We start from the raw sequence: 22,487 nt of genomic DNA, 5'->3' as shown, positions 1-22,487 counted from the left end.
CGGCTGTTCTTTGTGTGGCTGGTGAGTGCCGCCGTTCTTTGTATGGCTGGTGAGTGCCACTGTTCTAGATTACTGCAACTTTCTAGTAGGCATATTGTGTTACTCTGAAATACTGTTCATTGTTCTGCGCTACTTTTGACCATCATGCAAAGAAAAGAAAAGTCTGACTTTTGCTCTACGATTGGCACAAGTTTGAACTATAAACATTAATGCTTTTCACAAGGGGACAGTTTCCTTCCTTGGCTGCTACATGCATTAGCACAATGCTGGCGTTTAATTTTTGATCCGCGATTCTTTTTTATTTCTGGATAATGGCATTGTTTAAAGTTTTGCTGGAAGAACTAAAACAAAGCCAGGCAAAGTCCAGTTTATCTAAGAATTCGGGCCGGGTACGGCAGGATTTAAATGAAGTAAACTGGTGCAGTTTGGGGGGAACGTACATGTATTTGAGTACTTAGAATTGCAAAATTAAATGTCTTGCATATGTTAAAGAAAATGTGAAATTGTGGAGTGTGATGTATTGTCTTGATTTTTTCCGTGCTGGGTGTAATGTCCGTGCCTCTTCCATAAGGCCTGTGTGAAGCAGCCCATGCGCCTGTTCTGCATTCCTGATGTGAGCAGGATGATGGAAGGCAGGATGATGAAGTCGGGGATCCCGTGGACTCCAGAGCGTATCCCATTCCTTGATGGTTGAGTCACACACACTCGCGCTTTGTGCAGATGGCAGCTGTGTTAGCGGATGCACGCTATCTTCCTTGTTGTGGATGATTTGTGACGTTCAAAAATTCTTCTTGCCAGGATGATAAAAAAAAAGATAAATCGATATTTCAGCTGCAAAGCAAAAGCCTGCAATACACCCTCAATGCAAAGCCATATTGTACAGCTTTATGCTTGGATCTGGCAGATGTGATCCTCATCTGTGGCATATAAAATTGCTGCATAATTATATTACCGCACTAACGCAGTATACAAGCTCGGACTGGCCCACGGGAGAGCAGGAGAATCCTCCGGTAGGCCGCTCCTATGAAGGAGTGCTAATGAGGAGTGTTATAACAATTTGCAGGAGAAGGTATAATCTAAAAATTCATTAAACAAGCTAGCCAAATATTACATAGAAGCAAAAGTAAATTAGTACTAGGGTCAGGTTAATTTTGCTTGTAGCTGAGCAGTGTGGCCCCAGAATCAATGTTACTGGTGGGCCTTTTCCAATCCAGTCCGACACTGGTAGCATATAATGAATGTCCTCAAAATTACCAGCAAAAGAAAAGATGACTGAATGTAGCAAGACACTGAAAAGTGGATTAGGAAACAGTCTTGTCAGCACAAAATGACTGTTCAAACTAAGCACATTAGCCTAGTGCACCCCTGACGTGACCGAGCAGTTCAGTGCACTTTCCCACCTACCTGACATCCAACTATCTACACCCTCTTGTAAAAGCGGAGAAGGAAGCAGGCACGGTGGAGATAAATGGAAATCAAGTAGGCGGAAAGGAGCACTGAACTGCTCGGCCATGCCATGGTGCACCGAATGCCTGTGCTTGGTTTGCACAGTCATTTTGTGCTGACAGATTACCTTTACAGGGATGGTCCTTGAGGTCAGGACTAGATAGATTGGGGCTCGAAGGTTAGCGTACTACCTTGCATTTAATGATTGTTTATGTGGTGTCATTAAGACATGATCTACTGTGTCCACGAGAGAACGGTCCGGCATCTAAGCTTTGTGTAGACTTGCCATCAGCTTTCTCATGTCTCTGCGCCCCAAAACCTTCTCGTATACGTGGATTAATATGGAACGTGCTCTATTGGATATATGTGCCAGTGACGCACTTAAATCTGAGCAGCTATTTAGGGCGTATTCACACGGGGCAGATTTGTTACAGAAATTTCTGCAGCTTACGATCGTTCCATTTTGATGCCAAGCACGTGGATTTCTGCAAATCCCATTGAGATGTATGGAAAAAATCGAAAACGTTTCTGCAATTAATCTGCAACCTGTGAATATATCCATAAAATGATTGTGTAATCCGGAGACAATTAATTAATTTATTTGTTAAAAATTTTCAATTTTCTGTATTTTCCGAAAGTTTAGCAATTGTCACACTGACCATTATATCTTTTAGACTCTCGCCTCCTGTTATGTACAGATGGCTTATCAGCAGGTTCAGTATCATCACACACAGGATTGAGAAGGCGTCTGTACAAGAGATGGGGAAACTGGGGACTGAGTCGGCGTGCTGCTTGTAATGTCCACGTGCCCAACAGGAAGTGTACGTCCATTAGGTCTAGGGGCCAGCGTGAAAATTGCCAAAAAAATTTTTTTTAATTTTTTTCTTTAAATCTTGGTAAGGCCTATATCTTTAAGGTTGAAAGAAAACCGGTTATAGGTTTAACTCTGCAAACTTACCTTGGTGATCCAGAGAAATCTGCTGAATCATGAGTGGTAAATTCCTTCCCGACTCCACATACGGCAGGAAGACTAGTTTCCTAAATCAGGAAAGAAAGGACAAAAAGCCACAAGCCGTGTACACAGGGATCACCTAACAATAAACCAATATTTAATTGGGAACTAAAAGATTCTGGAAAAACACATCAAAAATGTAAAAGTCGTAAAATGACATAGATGTTCTACAAAATCGCTCATAATAGAGCCCTCAATCAAGTGACCTAACGTATATAGTTGGTGTCATGGTACATGGCTTGTGACTTTTTGTTCTTTCTTTCCAGATTTGGTTTTCAACAGGCCTCGGGTGTATCCCTGTTATTTTGTGGTGCCCTCCTTTTCCAAATCTAACTTTACCCATTTTTTGGTAGTTTCCTAAATCAACATTACCGTATACACTCGAGTATAAGCCGACCCGAGTATAAGCCGACCCCCCTAATTTTACCGCAAAAAACTGGGAAAACTTATTGACGCGAGTATAAGCCTAGGGTGGGAAATGCAGAAGCTACCGGTAAATGTCAAAAGTAAAAATAGATACCAATAAAAGTAAAATTAATTGAGACATCAGTAGGTTAAAGGTTTTTAAATATCCATAATGAATCAGGGGCCCCATATAATGCTCCATACAGTTCATGATGGGCCCCATAAGATGCTCCATACAAAATATACCCCATATAATGCTGCACAAAGGTTAATGATGGCCCCATAAGATGCTCCATAGAATATGACCCTTATAATGCTGCATGAACGGTTAATTATGGCCCCATAAGATGCTCCATAGAAAAATACGCCCCATATAATGCTCCATAAAGGTTGATGGTCCCATAAGATGCTCCATAGAATAATATGCCCCATATAATAGTGTCCCAATTGTTGGCTTATATAAGCATGGGAGTCATAACCAAGCAAACTTGTTCGTCTGATCACATCTAATATGTGACCTAAAAAAAATCTTTCGGCATCTTCTCCCCTTGTCAATGGGGAACATTCTGCCGACAATATACAGACTGAACAGTCGTCACCAGGCAGTTGTCGTCACCTTAGGTAAAAAGACCTTGAAACGAGTCCTTCATTCAGAAATGTGGCTGTATAAAAGGACCCTAAAGCTTTATTCACACTGATGTTTTTTTTTTTTTTTTTAATCGGTTTCTATCCAAAATCTTTTTCAAAAACTGCTTTTAAAAATCCTAGGGAGACTCTTCCAACTTATTTCTATTGCAAATCCACTTTGCTGCTCATATAAGGAGTTTTGAAGTTTCTTTTTTTTTTCTTTTCCACCCTGAAGGTCTTGAAAAATACTTGTACTTTGAAGTAGATCCTATAGAAAATCTTTACAAACTGGGACCGTCCAGTCAAAAAACTGCAAACAAGCACTTCACGGAGGAATAAAAACTGTATATGGAACTAAAAAATTAGTTTCCTTAACTGGATTTTGCTTGGGGAAAAAAAAACAACAACAAAAAAACCACCTCAGTTTCTGACAGCAGTGTATGCACCTAGCCTTAGGCTGCTTAATCTATCATAAAACAGTTATCCAAAGATTGCCTCTTTCTGCCTTTGATGTGCCAGCCTGGGTCGGCCGTGTTTATTCCAATGAATGGTAATAACCCACCGACGGACACCCCTTGCAGAAATTTTTCCTGAACAAAAATTTGGCATGGTGAAATCCAAGATCCAAACGTCTTGGGGTGGTCCGACTGTCCACGTGTTGCCCCTCCAAAATTGTGAGAGTTGACTAACCTCTGTCTGATGTGAGTATGGCCAGGTGTCAAGAGCAAAATTAAAAATTTACATTAGAAACCATAAAAAAGCACAAAGCATAAGAAAAGCAAGCGGGATAATTTATATTTTACACATTACATCATCTGTATTCTGCGACAGATTGGATTACTTCCATTGTTTAGGCCTCGGCTGTCCATCGTCTTTAGTTTTGCCCTGGTAAGTCCTGCAGGACATCACGGTGAAATCATCGGTCTGTGAGTTCCTGACGTCTTGCTGAGCACATCAGGCGTTAAATATCCTAATATTCGCACATATTCATTCATGGCCGTGTGCCGGATACTGATACGTCATCGTGCATCTCCTCTTACATTATTATGCAGGCGTTCTGCCGTGTTCCCAGCCCATGGCGGACGGAGCACTAGAAGCCGTGTCGTATCGGTTATGTCTTTACATAAATCCAATAAAATATTTAACCAGAAATACATAGTAACCTGGAAATGGAGGGATGTCCAGCGTTCCTCATATACAGTTTATGGGTAAAACGTCCTCTCAATAGTCGTGAAGTCTTCATGGCGGGAACCATTGGGGAATTCGAGCACCTTCCACCATTGTCCTTCTTTGTGCTTCACTCTATTGGTCTGATCAACATTTGTACCTTTTTGAGAGAATACGATCCGCCCCGGTATTCTGCCCAGTAGATGCCGTCCTGGTGCTTACTCCGGTACATACCGCCTCTGTACCACACTCCGTTGAGATTGGCATGTGCGCAGGCGTTGTACCACCATCCTCCTTTATGGAAGTGTGCACAGTTACCTGGAAATAAGTGGCATTATTTTAGTGCATTTTTAAAATCTTTGGCCATTTTTCTATCGTGACTTGTAAAACGTCAATTCCTGTCTCACCTGTATACATATCTCTGTCCCTGTCCAGTGTGGTAAACTGCTTGCCGTTGTGCCAGACCATGGAATCGCCAGCGTTCCCTTGATACGTTCCCAGTCGTAACCTGTAGAAGTCTGTATCTGGCTCCAGCCGGAAGCTGCTGTATTCTGCGTAGACTTTTTTATTATTCCAGTCTTCCAGTTCAATCAGCAGCTTATAGTTATCTTGGTTTGTTAGTTGATAGATGTTTTCGAGCCCCAGCCAGTACTCTGAATCAATGTTTCCAAAACCTTTCTGTATAGAGAGAACATGCTGTGCGTTAGTGCCATACCGTACAAAAACATAATTATTCATTACTGTAATACTAATACCCCATCTAGATTCTTAAACGGTTACTCATGTTTCCAAAATCTCTAGACCATCTGATGGGAAATGCAATGGCTAGCAAAATTGCCAATTTTTTTTAGCCAAAATTACATTTTTAGCATGTAAGACTTCTCCAAAAAGCTGGTCACCATTGATGGTTTTCTAGATGAATTCCAGGAAGTGGGGGCGGGCATTTGCCTCTATAGGGGAAGTGGGGGCGGGCATTTGCCTCTATAGGGGAAGTGGGGGCGGGCATTTGCCTCTATAGGGGAAGTGGGGACAAGCATTTGCCTCTATAGGGGAAGTGGGGGCGGGCATTTGCCTTTATAGGGGAAGTGGGGGCGGACATTTGCCTCTATACAGGAAGTGGGGGCGGACATTTGCCTCTATACAGGAAGTGGGGGCGGGAATTTGCCTCTATAGGGGAAGTGGGGACAAGCATTTGCCTCTATAGGGGAAGTGGGGGCGGGCATTTGCCTTTATAGGGGAAGTGGGGGCGGACATTTGCCTCTATACAGGAAGTGGGGGCGGGCATTTGCCTCTATAAGGGAAGTGGGGGCAGGCATTTGCCTCTATAGGGGAAGTGGGGACAAGCATTTGCCTCTATAGGGGAAGTGGGGGCCGACATTTGCCTCTATACAGGAAGTGGGGGCGGGCATTTGCCTCTATGCAGGAAGTGGGGGCGGGCATTTGCCTCTATACAGGAAGTGGGGGCTTGCATTTGCCTCTATACAGGAAGTGGGGGCGGGCATTTGCCTCTATACAGGAAGTGGGGGCGGGCATTTGCCTCTATACGGGAAATGGGTAGAGGCATTTGCCTTTATACGGGAAGTGGGGACGGGCATTTGCCTCTATACGGGAAGTGGTGGCGGGCATTTGCCTCTATACGGGAAGTGGGGGCGGGCATTTGCCTCTATACGGGAAGTGGGGGCGGGCATTTGCCTCTATCCGGGAATGGGGGGCGGGCATTTGCCTCTATACGGGAAGTGGGGGCGGGCATTTGCCTCTATAAGGGAAGTGGGGGCGGGCATTTGCCTCTATACGGGAAGTGGGGGCGGGCATTTGCCTCTATACGGGAAGTGGGGGCGGGCATTTGCCTCTATACGGGAAGTGGGGCCGGGCATTTGTCTCTGAGGGAAGTGGGTGCGGGCATTTGGCTCTGCGGGAAGTGAGAGGCGGGCATTTGCTTCTATACAGGAAGTGAGGGGCGGACAATTGCCTCTGCGGGAAGTGAGGGGCGGGCATTTGCTTCTATACAGGAAGCGAGGGGCGGGCTATTGCCTCTGCGGGAAGTGAGAGGTGGGCATTTGCTTCTATACAGAAAGCGAGAGATGGGCATTTACCTCTGCGGGAAGTGAGGGGCGGGCATTTGCCTCTGTGGGAAGTGAGGGGCGGGCATTTGCTTCTATACAGGAAGTGAGGGGCGGGCTATTGCCTCTGCGGGAAGTGAGAGGTGGGCATTTGCTTCTATACAGGAAGCGAGAGATGGGCATTTGCCTCTGCGGGAAGTGAGGGGCGGGCATTTGCCTCTGCGGGAAGTGAGGGGCGGGCATTTACCTCTGCGGGAAGTGAGGGGCGGGCTTTGTCTGCTCACCTGTCTTGACAGCTGCATGTAGTTGCACTAATGTGTAAATAGTGAATATTCATTAGCGACCTGCCCATTACAGCGGCTGGGCCCGGGATTTGTACAGATGACGAAATATCCTCACCTTATACGTGTCCCAGTTCCTGAAAAAGTTTGCTGATCCGTCGGTCCGCCTCTGTATGACGGCCCACCCGCCAGGATCCAGGCTGTTCTCGCACCAGAGCTGCATGTGACTGTTGGCATTTTTTGGTTTTATCAAGTAGATTCCGCTGCTGGGGAATCCGGAGTCTTTTGCGTGCTTGCAGTCCCTGAATGGACCTGGTAAAGAAAAGTCCATGTATCACATAATGTCCTCACTCTTATGGCATGTAGACTACCAACAAGAAACTAGAAAGAGTAGGAAAAAATAAACATCTAGATCTGTGATTAGAGGGATGAGCTGCCACTCCTCCATTCCTGACCACCACTGATGGGGCAGGTGTTCATTGTTGTGTTGCCAGCGCCAATAATGGGAGCTCCTGTGGACGTGCCATGTGTCTTAGATGGGGCAACCATTTCTAGATTTTATGATAAAACTTCAGTACATTAGTAAATTGATCTCGTAGACCTGATGAAGCTGGTGTATGTACTGTGAAAATCAATCTAATAATTTGTTTTGGAAAGTCTTCCTGTCTGAATTCTCACGTCACAACGGCTGTATAATCTTGCTAAAAATGAAAGTAAGTACACCTGCCTTATCAGGTCAAAAGATGGCTGTCGGCTGAAGAACTGTTTTGCTGGACAGTGATTTCCCGGACTTGGAAATCTTGGCTCTGCTCCTGTGTGTTTTATGAGTGAGCCGCTGCCCGATTCCTCTGGCAGCCACTCATCTCCCCGTCGAATAAAAGATTCGGCCATTGAAATTCCAGTTGCTTGATCCTTCTTTCCTCCGACTTCACCCCCACACAGCTTAGATCTGATGTGTACGGGGGGCTAAGACTTATTTAATAATGTACGCATGTTGTGACAGATCGGCTTTGATGACAATAAGTGGAAATGGAACATTTCCTGCTATGTCTCCCGACAGATTAGGCTACTTTCACACTAGCGTTAACTGCAATCCGTCACAATGTGTCGTTTTGCAGAAAAAAACGCATCCTGCAAAAGTGCTTGCAGGATGCGTTTTTCCCCATAGACTTGTATTGACGACGCATTGCGACGGATTGCCACACTTTGCATCCGTCGTGCGACGGATGCGTCGTGCTTTGGCGGACCGTCGGCACAAAAAAATGCTACATGTAACGTTTTTTGCTGCCGACGGACCGCTTTTTCCAACCGCGCATGCGCCGACGGAACTCCTCCCCCACCTCTCCGCACCTCACAATGGGGCAGCGGATGCAATGAAAATCTGCATCCGCTGCACCCGTTGTGCGGTGCTTACAACGCTAGCGTCGGTAACCTCGGCCCGACGCACTGCGACGGGCTGAGCCCGACGCTAGTGTGAAAGAAGCCTTACGGGGGCCGAACGCCAGGATTCCCAATGGTCCGCTTATTTACAAGGGACACTTGTGTCTAATAGGGATTTTCCAAATCCATTTAATACCCAGAATTGATGCAGAATTTGGAAATCGTTTCCATATTAAGCATTGAATTCCCTGTGCTTCTAAGAATAGCTGATCATACCTGGCCGCGGCGCTCAGCCCTCCCCGGGGACGAGCATAGTTTGCTGTTGATGTATTGGAAGCTGAAAAGCTTAGTTTGTTGTGTAGGACGTAGCGGGTCCTGCAGCGTGACTTACACCGCGCGGCGTCACAAGGAAAACACAGACTTTTGTTTGTTAGGAAGAAGTTGTACTCTTCTTTGTTGAGCTGATTTCGGCGAGGCCCCTCAGGATCCCCAGGATGACTTTCTGCATCTAGACGTGGCATACTTCTTCATTCCTGGGGATAAAGCTTATTTTTCCTTTTTTTTTTTTTTGTTTTCCCCTCTTTGCTTTGTCTTGCCCACTTTTGGAATTGTTCCTTTATTTGTAAATGACATTTTACTGAAGGGAAACAATAGCGCTAATCTTTAAAATGTTTCAAATTACTTGTGGAACTTTTCCAAAGATTTAATTAGTAAAATACAGGATTTATGGAAAATTACCAGCTTGTGAGCGCTGTGCAGATTCCTACACGGCAAGTTACAGAATAAGAAGGTTTCTTATTTATTGTGGTGGGGGGTCCGGCCGGCAGCGTGTGGTATCGATTAGCTGCAGTTATTCATTACCGTGCACGCTCACCGGTAGAGAAGAGATGACCGCGGAGCAGATCTGCAGGCCAATCTGAGGCCACCCGCTCGTTACGCTGCTTCTGGCCGATCCTATCGGGTTAGCGGGATGTTTGGAAGCCATTATACATCCTCTCGTACTGTGGGGCAATTAATGGGCCATGGTACTATTTTAGGGGAGTATTTGCAGCTAGGATTTACCAGTCACATTCATAGGGTATAATTTTATCCAATGGAAAGGTTTTATTTTTTTCTTTTTTTTTTCTTCATTTGTCATATTTTCCTTTGTCAGTGTACTGTCTTGTATTCAAGATTTCTGCATCCAAACAATGAAGAATATCTGGTCTGACGGACACTTTGGCCACCATCGAGGGATGGCGACCCATAGATATATTTGATGTATGCCCTGGGGATGTTCTCGGATCCAGTTGGATGAAACGCGCGTTGGGGGCTGCTCTGCTGGAGTAAATCCATTCCTCAACAATGAAGATGGGAAGGGTGAAGTGAAAATAATAAATGTTTTCTCTTGATAAAGATGCAGGTACCGCGTGGAAACGTATTGTGGATTAAAAAAAAACTTACTATCGAAAAATATTTTTCCTCCAGCAGCGCAGCCCACCTCTTGTGTTTTATCCTAATGGATCCAATATTTCCTGGAGGATCTCTCCACCAGCCACGGGGTAGCAGCAGCTGTTTTTCATGCCCATCACCAGGTGGAGGTTGACCGAGCACTTACCCCCTCTCCTTCCCTCCCGGTATCGTCCTGTTGTGCGCACTGTTCCCTACATCGGGATTTCTCTGGAACGTTCCCGCCACATACATTGTTTCTGTGTACATTACCGCCTTCACGTTAAGCTCCTGATACATATGTGCTAATTACTTCTGTTCTGCTTCATCCTCAACACATTTTGCCGATAATTGGAAATGAGCATTCGTTAGCTGAATGGGAGCTTGTGTAAAGAGGCTGGCGATCACCGGACAAATATGCAAAACGCTCATTCATCAAGGGATGGGATCATTCATTCCGCCATTAAAATCATCCTTTGTCTGCAGCACATGGTCCCGTCCTGCCGAGATCGATGATATTCTTCGCCACAGAATGATCATATTTACTACTGTTCTGTGTGCACAGAACCCTGGTCGTCTGAAAGCCATAGATGGCTCGTCTGAATCTTCCCGGAGGAGACGCCATCTTTGCTATAATAGGGTTTGTTGGCTTTGTCACAGTGTGAGAAACATGGCACATAGTAGAATTTGTTTTGTATGGATTTGTAGTGGAGGATTCAATACAGATGTAACCAAAACCTAAACTTGTACTATGTTATGTTTTAGGTTATTATTTTTTTTCATTATTGCAACTTTGGTGCTTTACTCGAAAGGGCTTTTTCCACATTAATATCCGACCTTGTTGTCAGCGGTGTTCATATGTTGTACTAGATGCCGGATATCTAGAGCGTCACGTCACACAGATGACACCGCTCCAGCCCTGACAAACCAAACGTCAGAAGGTATGAGACTGAGGACCTCTCATGTGGCCGCCGAATGCCCCCGACCTGGACGCTGCTCCGGAGTCCTGCGAATCCATCCGCTCATCTCCAGTACCAGATTCCAGTCATTTCGTGGGATTGCTGCTATTGCGGGATGTGAGGACACCGGCCAAGTTTCAGTCTGTAGGATCCACAGACTGTTGGTGTGAATTAAATATTCCTGCTCGTTTTGCCAAGTGCCTGGTCTGAGGCCAGCGTGAGCAGCAGCTACTCCTAGGTCTTTATGCTTTTCAGATGTCGCCACTATGTTCACGTCCAAACCCCATTTCCTGATAGCAGGACCCAATGCCGGGGACGTCGCTAAATTTAGTTGCCAAACTTTCCTGTCTTAATTCGATACATTCCAATCCTAGATGTGAGAACTCTCGTGTTCCTCTTGATTCCCGTGCTTTATAGAGAGGACGCTCGGCCACATCTGGCTGTAATCTGGCGACATGTTGTTAAACTGCCGCAGCTGAAACTGCATCCTGCTAAACTGCTGCTTCCTGTCGGCCGGCTTCTGTGTCCAGCTCCTTCACAACAAAGCCACGCTGTGCTACTGACAGGCTGCATGATCCTCCCCAATGTGGTCGGGCTGCATGATCCTCCCCAATGTGGTCGGGCTGCATGATCCTCCCCAATGTGGTCGGGCTGCATGATCCTCCCCAATGTGGTCGGGCTGCATGATCCTCCCCAATGTGGTCGGTCTGCATGATCCTCCCCAATGTGGTCGGGCTGGAGGCTCTCCGACACGTCCCAGACTTCCTTACTAGGACAAGTGGATTAGGAAGAATGTGACATTACTGCATGGGAAGAATCACTCCTGAATCTAGAAGGATTGACTATCTGTGCACTTAACCATCAGGCCAGGTTGATACAACATGGTTGCACCGTAGCAGCCAAATGTGCAATGTCATCTGCAGCATGTCAGTTATTTCAGTGTTTTTCCTTCCCCATGATACATTTATACTTAGAGGTTGTCCACTACTCAGACATTCCCTTCTGATTACCTGTTATCTCCCAGTAAAAAAAAAAAATAACACTGAACTGTGGTGCTGTTCCAGCGGTGCCACCACTGGGTCTCCCTGTCACGTAATCCCTGCTGCCAGTCAGCACTGGCTTCACTCCTCTCTACCTCGGACAAATCAGGACTTGTCAACTACGTCCGTAAGAGAGAAGAACGAAGCCAGTGCCGATTGGCAGCAGGTATCACTTGACACTGTAACACAATCCCCAGGAGATCCGGTGGCGGCACTGCTGGAACAGCACCGGAGTTGAGTATGTGTTATTTTACTTTGGGGTGGGGCGGAAACATAGCGATTCAGGAGGGGTTGTCTGAATAGTGGACAACCTCTTTAATGTGGGCACATACCCCCCGTTAAAGGACTATTCTTATCTTCATAGATGGATATTGTTCTCGTAAACAAAAAGAAAAGCAAGCACATTGAAAATTAAGCAGTACATTGTGAGTCGGTCTTGAGATTTTACCATTTATTTTTGTTTACAGCTTACTGCCTAGGAGACCGACCACCACTGCTGGTCTTGCTTGTAAGCGCTGCGCTCAAGCTGGCCAGAATTAGGAGGTAACGGCTCACTTCAGCAACCCTGACCATCTTCAAAATAGTGCTTACAAGTTCATTAGAGAAATAAACTTGTAAGCAATGTTCATGTTCTGCTGTGTAGCAGCGGTGGTCGGTCTCCAAGGCAACAAGCTGTAAAGAAAAGTGTTAATATCTCAAGAACAGCTGAAATTTTGAAAAAGCAGTAAATTGCAAACTTCCTTGTATTCACGAGCACGATCTGACAATAACCATTAACAAAGATGAATTGGGAATACCCTGTTGAGTAATCCATGCTGCCTGAACCAGGGGTCGGAACCCTCCTCTACGTAGCGCTAGGAAACTCTGGCATTTATTCTCCTATTTGCACAAGTAGATTGACATGTATTTTTATAAGTTGAATAAATAAAAGCCAGAGGGGCCTGCCCTGATGCCGGTCCTTCCAGTTACCACTCCCTTTTTAGTTTTATTTTTTTGGAAGTGCAACAGCATTAGTCAGAAATTGAACGCAGAACAACTAATTTCTGGGCGTTTACAAAAAAACTTTTGCAGCTTATTTTTCCATAGAAATGAAGTGTGCTTAAAATAAGAAGTTGTATAACTTTTTTTATTATTATTATTGGGTGCCCCCTTTAAGTGCTACCGCACGTGTTTTTATTTAGCAAAGGTCATGTGAATCTCCTTTTTCCTTACAGGAGCATAAACTTGTTGTATTGCGGACTATTAGGAATGTCCCTGATAATTGTACGCCAGAAAAAAAAGAAGACATTTTGTAAATATTTTCTTAGAAACATTTTCCACCGTAGAGAAACTTTGTGAGACCAATTTCCTGTGTTACCGGGATTTATCATTCTCTGGTTGTTTTCATTGGACTGGATACAGCGTGCAATGTGACCTAATATTCTGCAGAAAAGCTGCCGCCTCAGCGTTGTCAAATCTTCAGACGTCTTCAGTGCCGGAATGTTTATTATACCTGTCAAAACTGTTGACTTTTTTTTTTCCTTTTTTTTCTTCAATTTTTGGAAATTGTAGCCATAGTTTTTTTTGGGAGATATTGTTCATTTTTGCAGTTTGGCTGTTGCTCTTTGTTTCCCTGAACACTCAACTTTGAAGTCTCCAGTCATAAATCAGCTGAGAGGAGCGGGGGGGGGAAAAACAGATAAGAGTTGCCCACTCTTCGTCAGTTCATCACCCCGTCAGTCCGTCATAACTGACGGATTCTCAGAACTCATTTTGTACTGCGAAATAGAACCGTGCAGAGGCGGTAGAGAGGAAGCGATTCAAAAAGATGAATCAAATCCAACTGCAAAAATTATTTCATCTTTCCAGTAAACAATGACTGGAACAGTGGTGCACTGCACCTAGGGGGGGTGGGTGTAAACAATGACTGGAACAGAGGCGCACTGCACCTAGGGAGGGTGGGTGTAAACAATGACTGGAACAGCAGCGCACTGCACCTGGGGAGGGTGGGTTAATCAATGACTGGAATAGTGGCGCACTGCACCTAGGGAGGGTGGGTGTAAACAATGACTGGAACAGCGGCACACTGCATCTGGGGAGGGTGGGTGTAAACAATGACTGGAACAGCGGCACATTGCACCTGGGGAGGGTGGGTATAAACAATGACTGGAACAGTGACACACTGCACCTGGGGAGGGTGGGTGTAAACAATGACTGGAACAGGGTCACACTGCACCTGGGAAGGGTGGGTGTAAACAGTGACTGGAACAGTGACACACTGCACCTGAGGAGGGTGGGTATAAACAATGACTGGAACAGCGGCACACTGCACCTGGGGAGGGTGGGTGTAAACAATGACTGGAACAGCAGCGCACTGCACCTGGGGAGGGTGGGTTTAAACAGGGACTGGCACAATGACACACTGCACCTGGGGAGGGTGGGTGTAAACAGGGACTGGCACAATGACACACTGCACCTGGGGAGGGTGGGTGTAAACAGGGACTGGCACAATGACACACTGCACCTGGGGAGGGTGGGTGTAAACAGTGACTGGCACAATTACACACTGCACCTGGGGAGGGTAGGTGTAAACAGTTACTGGAACAGAGGCACACTGCACCTGAGGAGGGTGGGCACCAGATGATTTTATTACTTTTAACAAAGGCATACTGATGGCACGATGATGACCTGCAGAAAGTTAAGCCGTAAAGGATGTCCTCATCCTTGGGTTAATGTGTCCTGTGCTCTACCTTCTGCTCATTGCCTTTGTAATATGTACCGCCATAGTTTGAAGATGCTTATTGTGGACATGGAAGTCTTGTTACATTGAAACATTTATTACTTATAATAAGAACGTCTTGCCCCACCGCTCCACCTCCCGCCAATATTTTGCTTACCTTCATTGATGATGGTCACTGGCGGGACCCGGAAGGGGCTGTCGGTGGGTGCTGGTGCTTGTGGCGGCTGTCTGCTATCTCTGACCTTGGGGTATCCGGTGTCTCTCTGGATCTCGTTACTGCCTCCTAGTCCAGGGGTGTACTGGTGGCTATTTGGGATGTGTTGAGGCACCACTTGTACCAATGGTGGCGAGCCATGGGGATCCCGTCTGGAGAAAACTCTCATGCACTGTTCTTCCAGCAATGAGATATCGGCAGACTGGTTATTGACCAGATCTACCAGCGAGGCGTATCGGATTTCCAACTCTTTGTAACGCGTGGCGGCTTTAAGCATTTCCGCCGTTACATTAAGGATTTTGTTTTCCAGGTGAGATACTTCTAGGGAGTTATCTCTCTTCCGGATGATCTCGTGTAGGAGCTGCATGTAGAGCTGCGTTACCCGGGAGTTCATATTGCGGCTCTCCTTCCTCAGTAACTTCACCTCGTTAACAACATTTCCGTCCACGTCTACCACCACTTGTAACAGTTCCATCTCTGTCCTTTGCTTAGCCAAAGCGTCTTTGAGATTTTCCAAATCCATTCTTGTCACCTGCTCTTTGTTTGGACCTGGCCCTTTGGTGTTGACACATATAGGTCCGGTGATTCTCTGCTGGGGCACCATGAACGTGTAACCGCACCGTTTACCGTCATCGGCATCTGTACTGTCCACAGAACGGGTAACTCTTTTTGAAGATGCTTTCCGACTTTGAAAGTCAACGTTTGTGCCGTAACTAGAAGGTACCAGAGATATGAGCAACACACTTAAGGTCCAGTAGAGTTTTTCCATCCTACCCAGGGATAGTTTTTGTCCAAACAACTAAAATTGAAAAAAGATAAAAGTTACTATTTTTGGCCGCAGTAAACCCCACTTGTGATTGTGTAATGTTGGACTTTTCACTAGAATTTCTTCAAGTAAAATTTACGATCTGCGGTTAAAGTTTATTACTTGTAAAAACTCAAGAGAATTTCGTAGTTGAGGATGGTTTTACAATTTCATGTTACAGCCTTCAACCACCAGGGATAACTTTTCATTTTGCTTCCTAAAGTAGTCCGAAAACTAGAAGTCCACATAAAAAGCTTTATTTCACGGTAAATAGATAGCCAGTAGAAATGTAAATATGTTAATATTTTTATGATCATTGCTCCCTCTTCATTAAAAATAATCTATCGGGTAGGATCAACCCTGGGCATACAGGTCTTTGAAATGTAAATTAATCGACACCTCTATATCTTGTATCTGTTGTTGCATTCAGGAATGATTTTGCATCATATGCAAATGAGGGGTTTAGTGCTCTGGGCGTAACAAAGTACTTTAAAGAGCTTCTTCCTCCTGAGGTTATTTCTCCACCCAGCACCAGCCTTTTTAACTTGATAGCTGGTTGTCTGATTTCCCAGCATGGTTCTTGATGTCACACAGACAGTGAGCTGTCAATCAATCTAAAGAGACTGGTGCTGGGCAAAGTAACAACCTTGGGAGACAGAGAATCAAAGTGCTCGGTTATACCCAGAGCACTTAACACCTCATTTACATATGAATGGGAACACAAATTCCCCATGAATGCAGCAACAAATAGACGATATAAAGGTGCCAATAGATTTACATTTTGAACACCTGCATGTCTTGGGGGTGGTTGATCTTTACTGACAGATTCCCTTTAGAGATTAATCTGTCTACATGTGCAGCTGCTAGGCAAACTTGTATATTTCCATACAGTCTACAAATACATTGCCCTCTGTGTTGTCTGTATAGTATGATTTTACTTCATTTTATCTGCTACCTCTTCTTTACCCCTATCAGTATGATGGAAAAAAATAAAAGTAATCCTCACCAATCCCTTCCGCCTCTTATGCCTGCTTGGTCCCATCTTGGCACACTGCATATTTCTGGAAATGCCCATTGGGCCAACCACTCGGCTGGATGTGACCAGATGGTAGTAATCACCCGGTCGGCTGAGTATTATACATTTTAGAGCTGAATGTTGGGCTGATGGCTACTCTTCCCAACATCCCCATAAACTTGAACACTAGGCCACTAATAGACGGGAACCTACTTTGACATTAGATGTGTCGTGCCAAAATTGACAGGTCTGGTCACTTTATCCAGCACCTATATCGGGCAGCATTTGCACGCTGTGGCTGTAACCGTGCCCTCGAACCAAAATTTTACCCGTAAAATCATTGGGCACCGCATGTGGATGCGATTACATCTGCGTACCGCAGATGTTTTGACACAATTGATTGGATGGATGTGTTTGATAACTCGAGTTAATTGACTTTGATTGTACAGGACCATATGTAATTATGGGATATGGATGTGGTTACATGGCCGCTTCTACTGCCGCCGAGATCAGATTTGTGCTTTTATTGCACCGACGGCCGGTTTAGAGCCGGGCAGTCATCCGATGCTTTCTTACGGTTTTTTTTTCATATTTCTGGCTCTTACCCTTCTCCTCTAAAATTAACATCACTATTTATTTTAGGGCACTAGTGGTCGGATACAAGCTCAGAGGTGTTTTTTCGTGCCCATCTTTATATGGAGAATTTGAGATTTTCCTGTTTTGGGGTTTAGAGGAATAACTTTTTAAGAAATCCTCTTGGCAGGAAACACACGGGTCTTGAATTTTTTTTTATATATAGTTGCAAACATCTGTGTGACTTCTCTGTACTCCTGCTCCGCATTGTGATCACTTCTGATTCCTGTAGCACTAATTGCTTGTGGTGTTTGGCCGGCGTTCCAACATGGACATGGGTGGGCAGCCTGCGCCCTCCGCTCTGCCAGCGTCTTCTCCTGCTCAAATACTGTCGAGTATTAAGTCATCCGTTCCAAGGTTGTTCCACAAACAGGACTGCGCTCTGCAGCTACAGCCGTCCAAGAAGGCGGTCTGCTGTAAAAATAACAATCCTTTTCATTGTGCTGCGTACGCTCTGCACGAGCCGTGCGTCTATATGGCACAGATCTGGGTATAATTCTACTATATTGGGCTTAAAAGGGGTAATATTCATCTCGCAACTTGATTGCACGTTACTAGGATGTGCCGTCACTTTATTATTTGGGAAGGTCTGACAAAGGGACGCAACTAGAGTTGAGCAAAATTTGGTTCCAATTATGATCGGCGGCGAATATCGTTTTTGCAATATTAGTCAAACGTAATTAGTCATTGGGAGCAGAAATTAACGAATATGTTCGGAGCAGATCATCAAACTTAAATTCGTTACAAATATGGCAAATTCAGATTCGGTGACAGATTCCGAACATATTCGCGCAACGCCACCTCCGTATCCCCTCTGTAGATGCTGGTGCTCCTGTCCTGATTTTTGCAGAGAGCTGCCGCCCCTCATTATGGTGCCAATGTGCCGGGAAATACAATGAAGCATGGGCATCAATAAGTTGCATCCCTGTGATGGCACATCATCAGGATACAGAAAACACGCTGCAAGATAGCGACACCTCTTTGGGCAAGCGATTGTAACGACCACGTGGTTTTTATGGTAAAACCGCCGTTCCTCTGCAATACCAAGTTATTGTTTAACAAGCAATTAAAAAACAAACTCTGCGCCCATTTTTCCAGCCGCTACGTTTTGGCCTTAGGGGTTTTGAAGGAAGGACCGATCTGTAGGCTCCATCATCAGTATGAGATTAGTGGGGGTCGGTGAGAAGTTCCAGGTGCTTACTGATGACCTATCATATGGGAAGGCCATTAATTGTTTGGTCCTGGATAATCCCCTTTAATGCTAATGTTGAGGACAGATGAGTCTTGAGGCAGTCTGTGTATAGCAAACACTCTAGAATAGCCCTGCTATATATTGTACTGGTTGGGGGTCTCCTATGAAGTGTCCACCTCCATCACCAATGATGATCTGGTCCTGCTCATCATAAGTCAGTAGTGTCTATGCGGATAATGTAAATGTCCTAACCATCACAAAATCACGCGAGGGTCCATTCATCTAAAGTTGGTGATCTTCTACACAACACGGATCTCATTATGTGTAGCCTCTATTCTGCTCTTTGGGGGTCTACAGACCCTATAGTCGATCTACTTTTCTATTCCAAACCTTCTTTGCTTTCTCCCTTCCTTACTCCATGTTTGGTAGGACCATACACATGAAGGGTATATTCTGGCTTCCGCATACTTTGTCCTTAGCTAGCACCTCCCAGCTCTATGATTGGAGACCCCACACGGGAGCCCACGTGCTACCTTGGCGCTAGTAATGGAAAGTCATTCTCTTATGGATTCCATTAATTTCATATAAAGTGTAATTTGGTAACCAAAATGTGGAAAATATAAGCTGTATGTTACCATTGCACTCAGATCTCGGTCACTGGTTTTGGCCATGTCCCCTTTCCTACTTTCTCAGTATGTGATAATCCGCAGTCTGTGCATTTTTGACATGTTGGTAATTTCCTGCCCATTTCATTGCACTGTGAGCACATAGTAAAACTGATTTATTTGCAGCTCTCTACATGCTCGTTATAGAAGAAGCTCGATTATGGCCACAAGTCTTTGATGTGAGCCCAGATCTGCATCTGTTTCTATTGTAATCTCCCTCCGCCATCGCGCTCAAGGCTTCTCCGCCAACCCCCCCAACCCTTTATCATAACTTTTTACCCCACTTCCATTCCTGCCAATACGGAAAGTACAAGATACGCGTAAACATTGCTGACAATCCCTTCATTTTGCTCAATACTCAATTAAAAGGAGGGCCGTAATCATTCCCATATGGTGTGAGCCGGTGCCTGGATGGCGTTACTCTGAGCTTTTGTATTGGGGAGGAATAGTCGTTTGTAGCCTTTCATACCGGTGTCAAGTCTTCTAAAAAACCTACCCGCATTTATTCTGGTATTTTAACCCCTGCACCTGATTTTCTCGGTCATAGGTGCCCTTCATGGTATGCAGTACACAATGAACAGAGCATGCTGACAAGTAATCATGTATTTTTTTTCTCTCCATTTTTTGCAAAAATGCATAAAAAAAAATCTGATTGTGAATTGCCCTTTAGCGTTCCAGTGCGTGGTTAAATGTAGGTCAGACTTTATCCATCAGTGCTATACAGTCAGTTTTCGCAATGACTTGTCTAATTTAGCGATTATATAACTTTTAATGGAAAATTCTCAATGTGATATGATAATGTGGTGACCATGAAACCTAAAGTCAGGAGCGTGAGACCAGTCTCATCAGATTGGCCAAGGGGCTCAATGGTCCATAGCTGGTGGTATGGATAAAAGGGAATTTGCATATTGAAATATTGCACAATTTAGTTATTTTTTCCCTTGTAAGTGAATAGTGGGTATAATAAGTCAATAAGGCTCAATGCATGTTATATCTGTCTTATGTTTGGCACAGGATGGCAAAGGAAAAGTCTAAACATGTAGATACAATTCCTTGATTCTAGACCCCGATTACCTTTTCTTTGCCATTTTTATCAATTCTTCATTTTTTAGATTTTTATTTTTGGGGTCTGTTTTTCCATTTTGCCTGACTTCTCCAGGTTTCAATGCGTCTGTCTGACGTTGTAAGCCAACGTGTCTGACGGGAGATACAGCACAGGCCCAATCTTTGCTTTCTCCGGCCTGAACAGAAGCTCAATGTTGTGTGAATCTAAGGGGGAACCAACATGCACAAGGGGTAAAACAGGAATAAATACAACTGTGACATTAGACGCCCAGTTATAAAGAATTCCAAGGTTGTATCACCTCTTTCTTCAGAGGAGTATACAGATGAGGTTTCTTTACGCCTCTTGTCAATCCCGATCTGTAAGCTTTCCCAGTTATGGCACAACAGATGTTCATACATATTCCTACGATTGTTATCTTTATGCATTTGTTCATATTTATTGGTTTTGAAAGGTGGGAAAAAAATGGCTGTGATCTCATGGAAGTAGTTATGTCACAACTTCCTAAGCCAAGAACCCCCCCAAAAAAATATAATCCAAAAGGAGATGATGGGCCTTGGAGGGCCGACAACATCTGTAACCCATAGAAAGCTGTATTATTGAGATCCAATAATGCTAAACCTGTATATTATGATTTAGAGCGGATCCATACCGGTTGGAACAGTCCAGCTCATGGAGACCTGCACGCACTTGCCAGCATGTCATTCAGGGACTTGTGGTTCACAACAGCTGCGGAGGCAACTAAAGTGAACCGAGATATGTCGCGATAAATGAGCATCCAGAATCCTACACAAGGACTTAACCCCAATATGGATTTTAGAGTTCTAGAACATCAGTTTAAAGGGTCCTCGGACTTGTCATTTACGGCATGATGGTGTTTTACTGGTGGCTAGCCACATTCATGCCCAAACTGACCATACGTTTTGGTAAAGTCTTAGATGGTATCCGCAGGTCTGTATTTTTCCTCCTGACTTTCTGTACTAACTCCTATGGCCCCTGCATTGTCAGGGAAGGGGTTAACTGCTTCCAGATGTGTCTGTGTGCTGAAAATCCAAGACCCGTTCTCAAGGAACCTTCTTTTCCCTCATTTAAACATTTAAGTGTTGTAAAAACAAGAGGACGGTTGTGTAAAACCAACCTTTTCACAGCCGGCCGAGATCTGCTTCGCCTCTCCTTCCTGCACGGTGTAGACGAGGGGAGCGGAGGGCGACTTTATCCGAATAATTCAGAAGCCTGCTTCATTTCTTTCCATCTGTAAGTGAAGGATGGGAGTGAAACGCGCCTGGCCTCACTCTAGTAAAGTCCTGGCGGAAAGTGCTCTGTGCACATCCTTGAAATGGAGTGTTGGTGTCGGGAAGGAGGGATTCCTTAAGTGTCTTTGGCTTTGGTAACTGAGCCAGCTGGCAATCCTCGAGTCTTCAGCACAGCCGACAAGTAAAGATCCATTTCGCTGCACGTTTATCCCTTTATTTGGCAACAACATTGTGAACTTAAGTGTTCATCCCTTCTAAAATGACCAGAGCTAAGGGACCTTTGACTTCTACCGTGGAGTTGTGGTCTTCAGGAGAAGACCCTAGATGATGATGATGGTGGTAGTGGTGGACTGGCACAATAAGGTATTTTGCTAATATTCATCTTCTCTTTGCATGATGCATCCTGTAGATTGGGGATGCTCTTTAAACCTCCATATCTTCAATCTCTTACTGTCGGTATAGATGGCTTCTTCTAAGGATTACAGCCTCCTTTTTAAGGGTCATCGAATAGGAAAACTGCACAGCGGTATTTCATCCATTGCAGTGCTCTCCTAGACCCATGATTGCAGTAACAAATTTGACATTCCATTTTTTTTTTCTGTATATAATATATATTTTGTGGCGTGAAATGTGACAGTCCATTTTTTTAACCCATGAGGCAGCATTGCGTTCTCCTCCTGAAAGCTTCTTATGGTCCTGCCGGCTCTCATTTCCAGGAGCTCCGCACATGTGGCTGTAGTTAAAGCCGGGTCTGAGATTAAATCTTGCAGAGTTTGTTTATAGGGCTTTTTCAATATTCCTCTTAAGGCTACAGCGAGCACCTTTGTGACTTGTAGAAATAAGAAGCAAATCACTTACCTCTCGCTCTCGCCTGTCCCGGGTCTGTGTGTTGAGCAGAGAATGCTCTGCGTTATGTCCTTGCTGAGATAGGGAGGGATAGACGTCTTATGTAATGCGCCTCTGTACTAAAATCTCTGTAACCTGAGATTCCAACCATGCGGGGGTCTCACTGACCTTTTTTCCTTTTTTTTTTTTTGTTTTGTTTTTTTGGGTGGGGGGCTATTTTGTGGCTACAGTGGAAACCTGATACAAGTTTTACGTAAACTTTCATAAACTTTAATGT

The 22,487-nt window shown here is 44.8% G+C and overlaps 2 protein-coding genes across 11 annotated transcripts in view; one reads left to right on the top strand and one right to left on the bottom strand.

Moving 5' to 3' along the window:
* RALGPS2 (Ral GEF with PH domain and SH3 binding motif 2) overlaps positions 1-22,487 on the top strand; it is a 145,169-nt gene that overhangs the window by 79,667 nt on the left and 43,015 nt on the right. The window lies entirely within an intron of this gene.
* Positions 4,261-22,292, bottom strand: ANGPTL1 (angiopoietin like 1). Of its 2 annotated transcripts, none has more exons than XM_069737766.1 (5): positions 22,223-22,292; positions 14,682-15,537; positions 7,117-7,310; positions 5,065-5,335; positions 4,261-4,975 (listed from the first exon to the last, which is right to left on the bottom strand). In XM_069737766.1, exons 2-5 carry the CDS (start codon positions 15,505-15,507, stop codon positions 4,788-4,790), a joined length of 1,479 nt encoding a protein of 492 aa, XP_069593867.1. In that variant the 5' UTR covers positions 15,508-15,537; positions 22,223-22,292; the 3' UTR covers positions 4,261-4,787. The 2 variants fall into 2 exon arrangements, with proteins under 2 accessions (XP_069593867.1, XP_069593866.1); XM_069737765.1 differs by lacking the exon at positions 22,223-22,292 and adding an exon at positions 21,250-21,427.

The sequence above is a fragment of the Ranitomeya imitator genome, chromosome 8 (genome assembly GCF_032444005.1).
Source record: "Ranitomeya imitator isolate aRanImi1 chromosome 8, aRanImi1.pri, whole genome shotgun sequence".
Classification (NCBI taxonomy): Eukaryota; Metazoa; Chordata; class Amphibia; order Anura; family Dendrobatidae; genus Ranitomeya; species Ranitomeya imitator.
The sequence above is the reverse complement of the archived record's forward strand: the minus strand, read 5'-3'. Positions and strand labels throughout refer to the sequence as shown.

Coding starts and splice junctions, on each gene's coding strand:
- ANGPTL1 (XM_069737766.1), bottom strand. CDS start 15,507: ATGGAAAAACTCTACTGGACCTTAAGTGTGTTGCTCATATCTCTGGTA. Junction 7,311..14,681: donor AGTGACCATCATCAATGAAG/GTAAGCAAAATA, acceptor TTTCTTTACCAG/GTCCATTCAGGGACTGCAAG. Junction 4,976..5,064: donor GGACAGAGATATGTATACAG/GTGAGACAGGAA, acceptor ACTTATTTCCAG/GTAACTGTGCACACTTCCAT.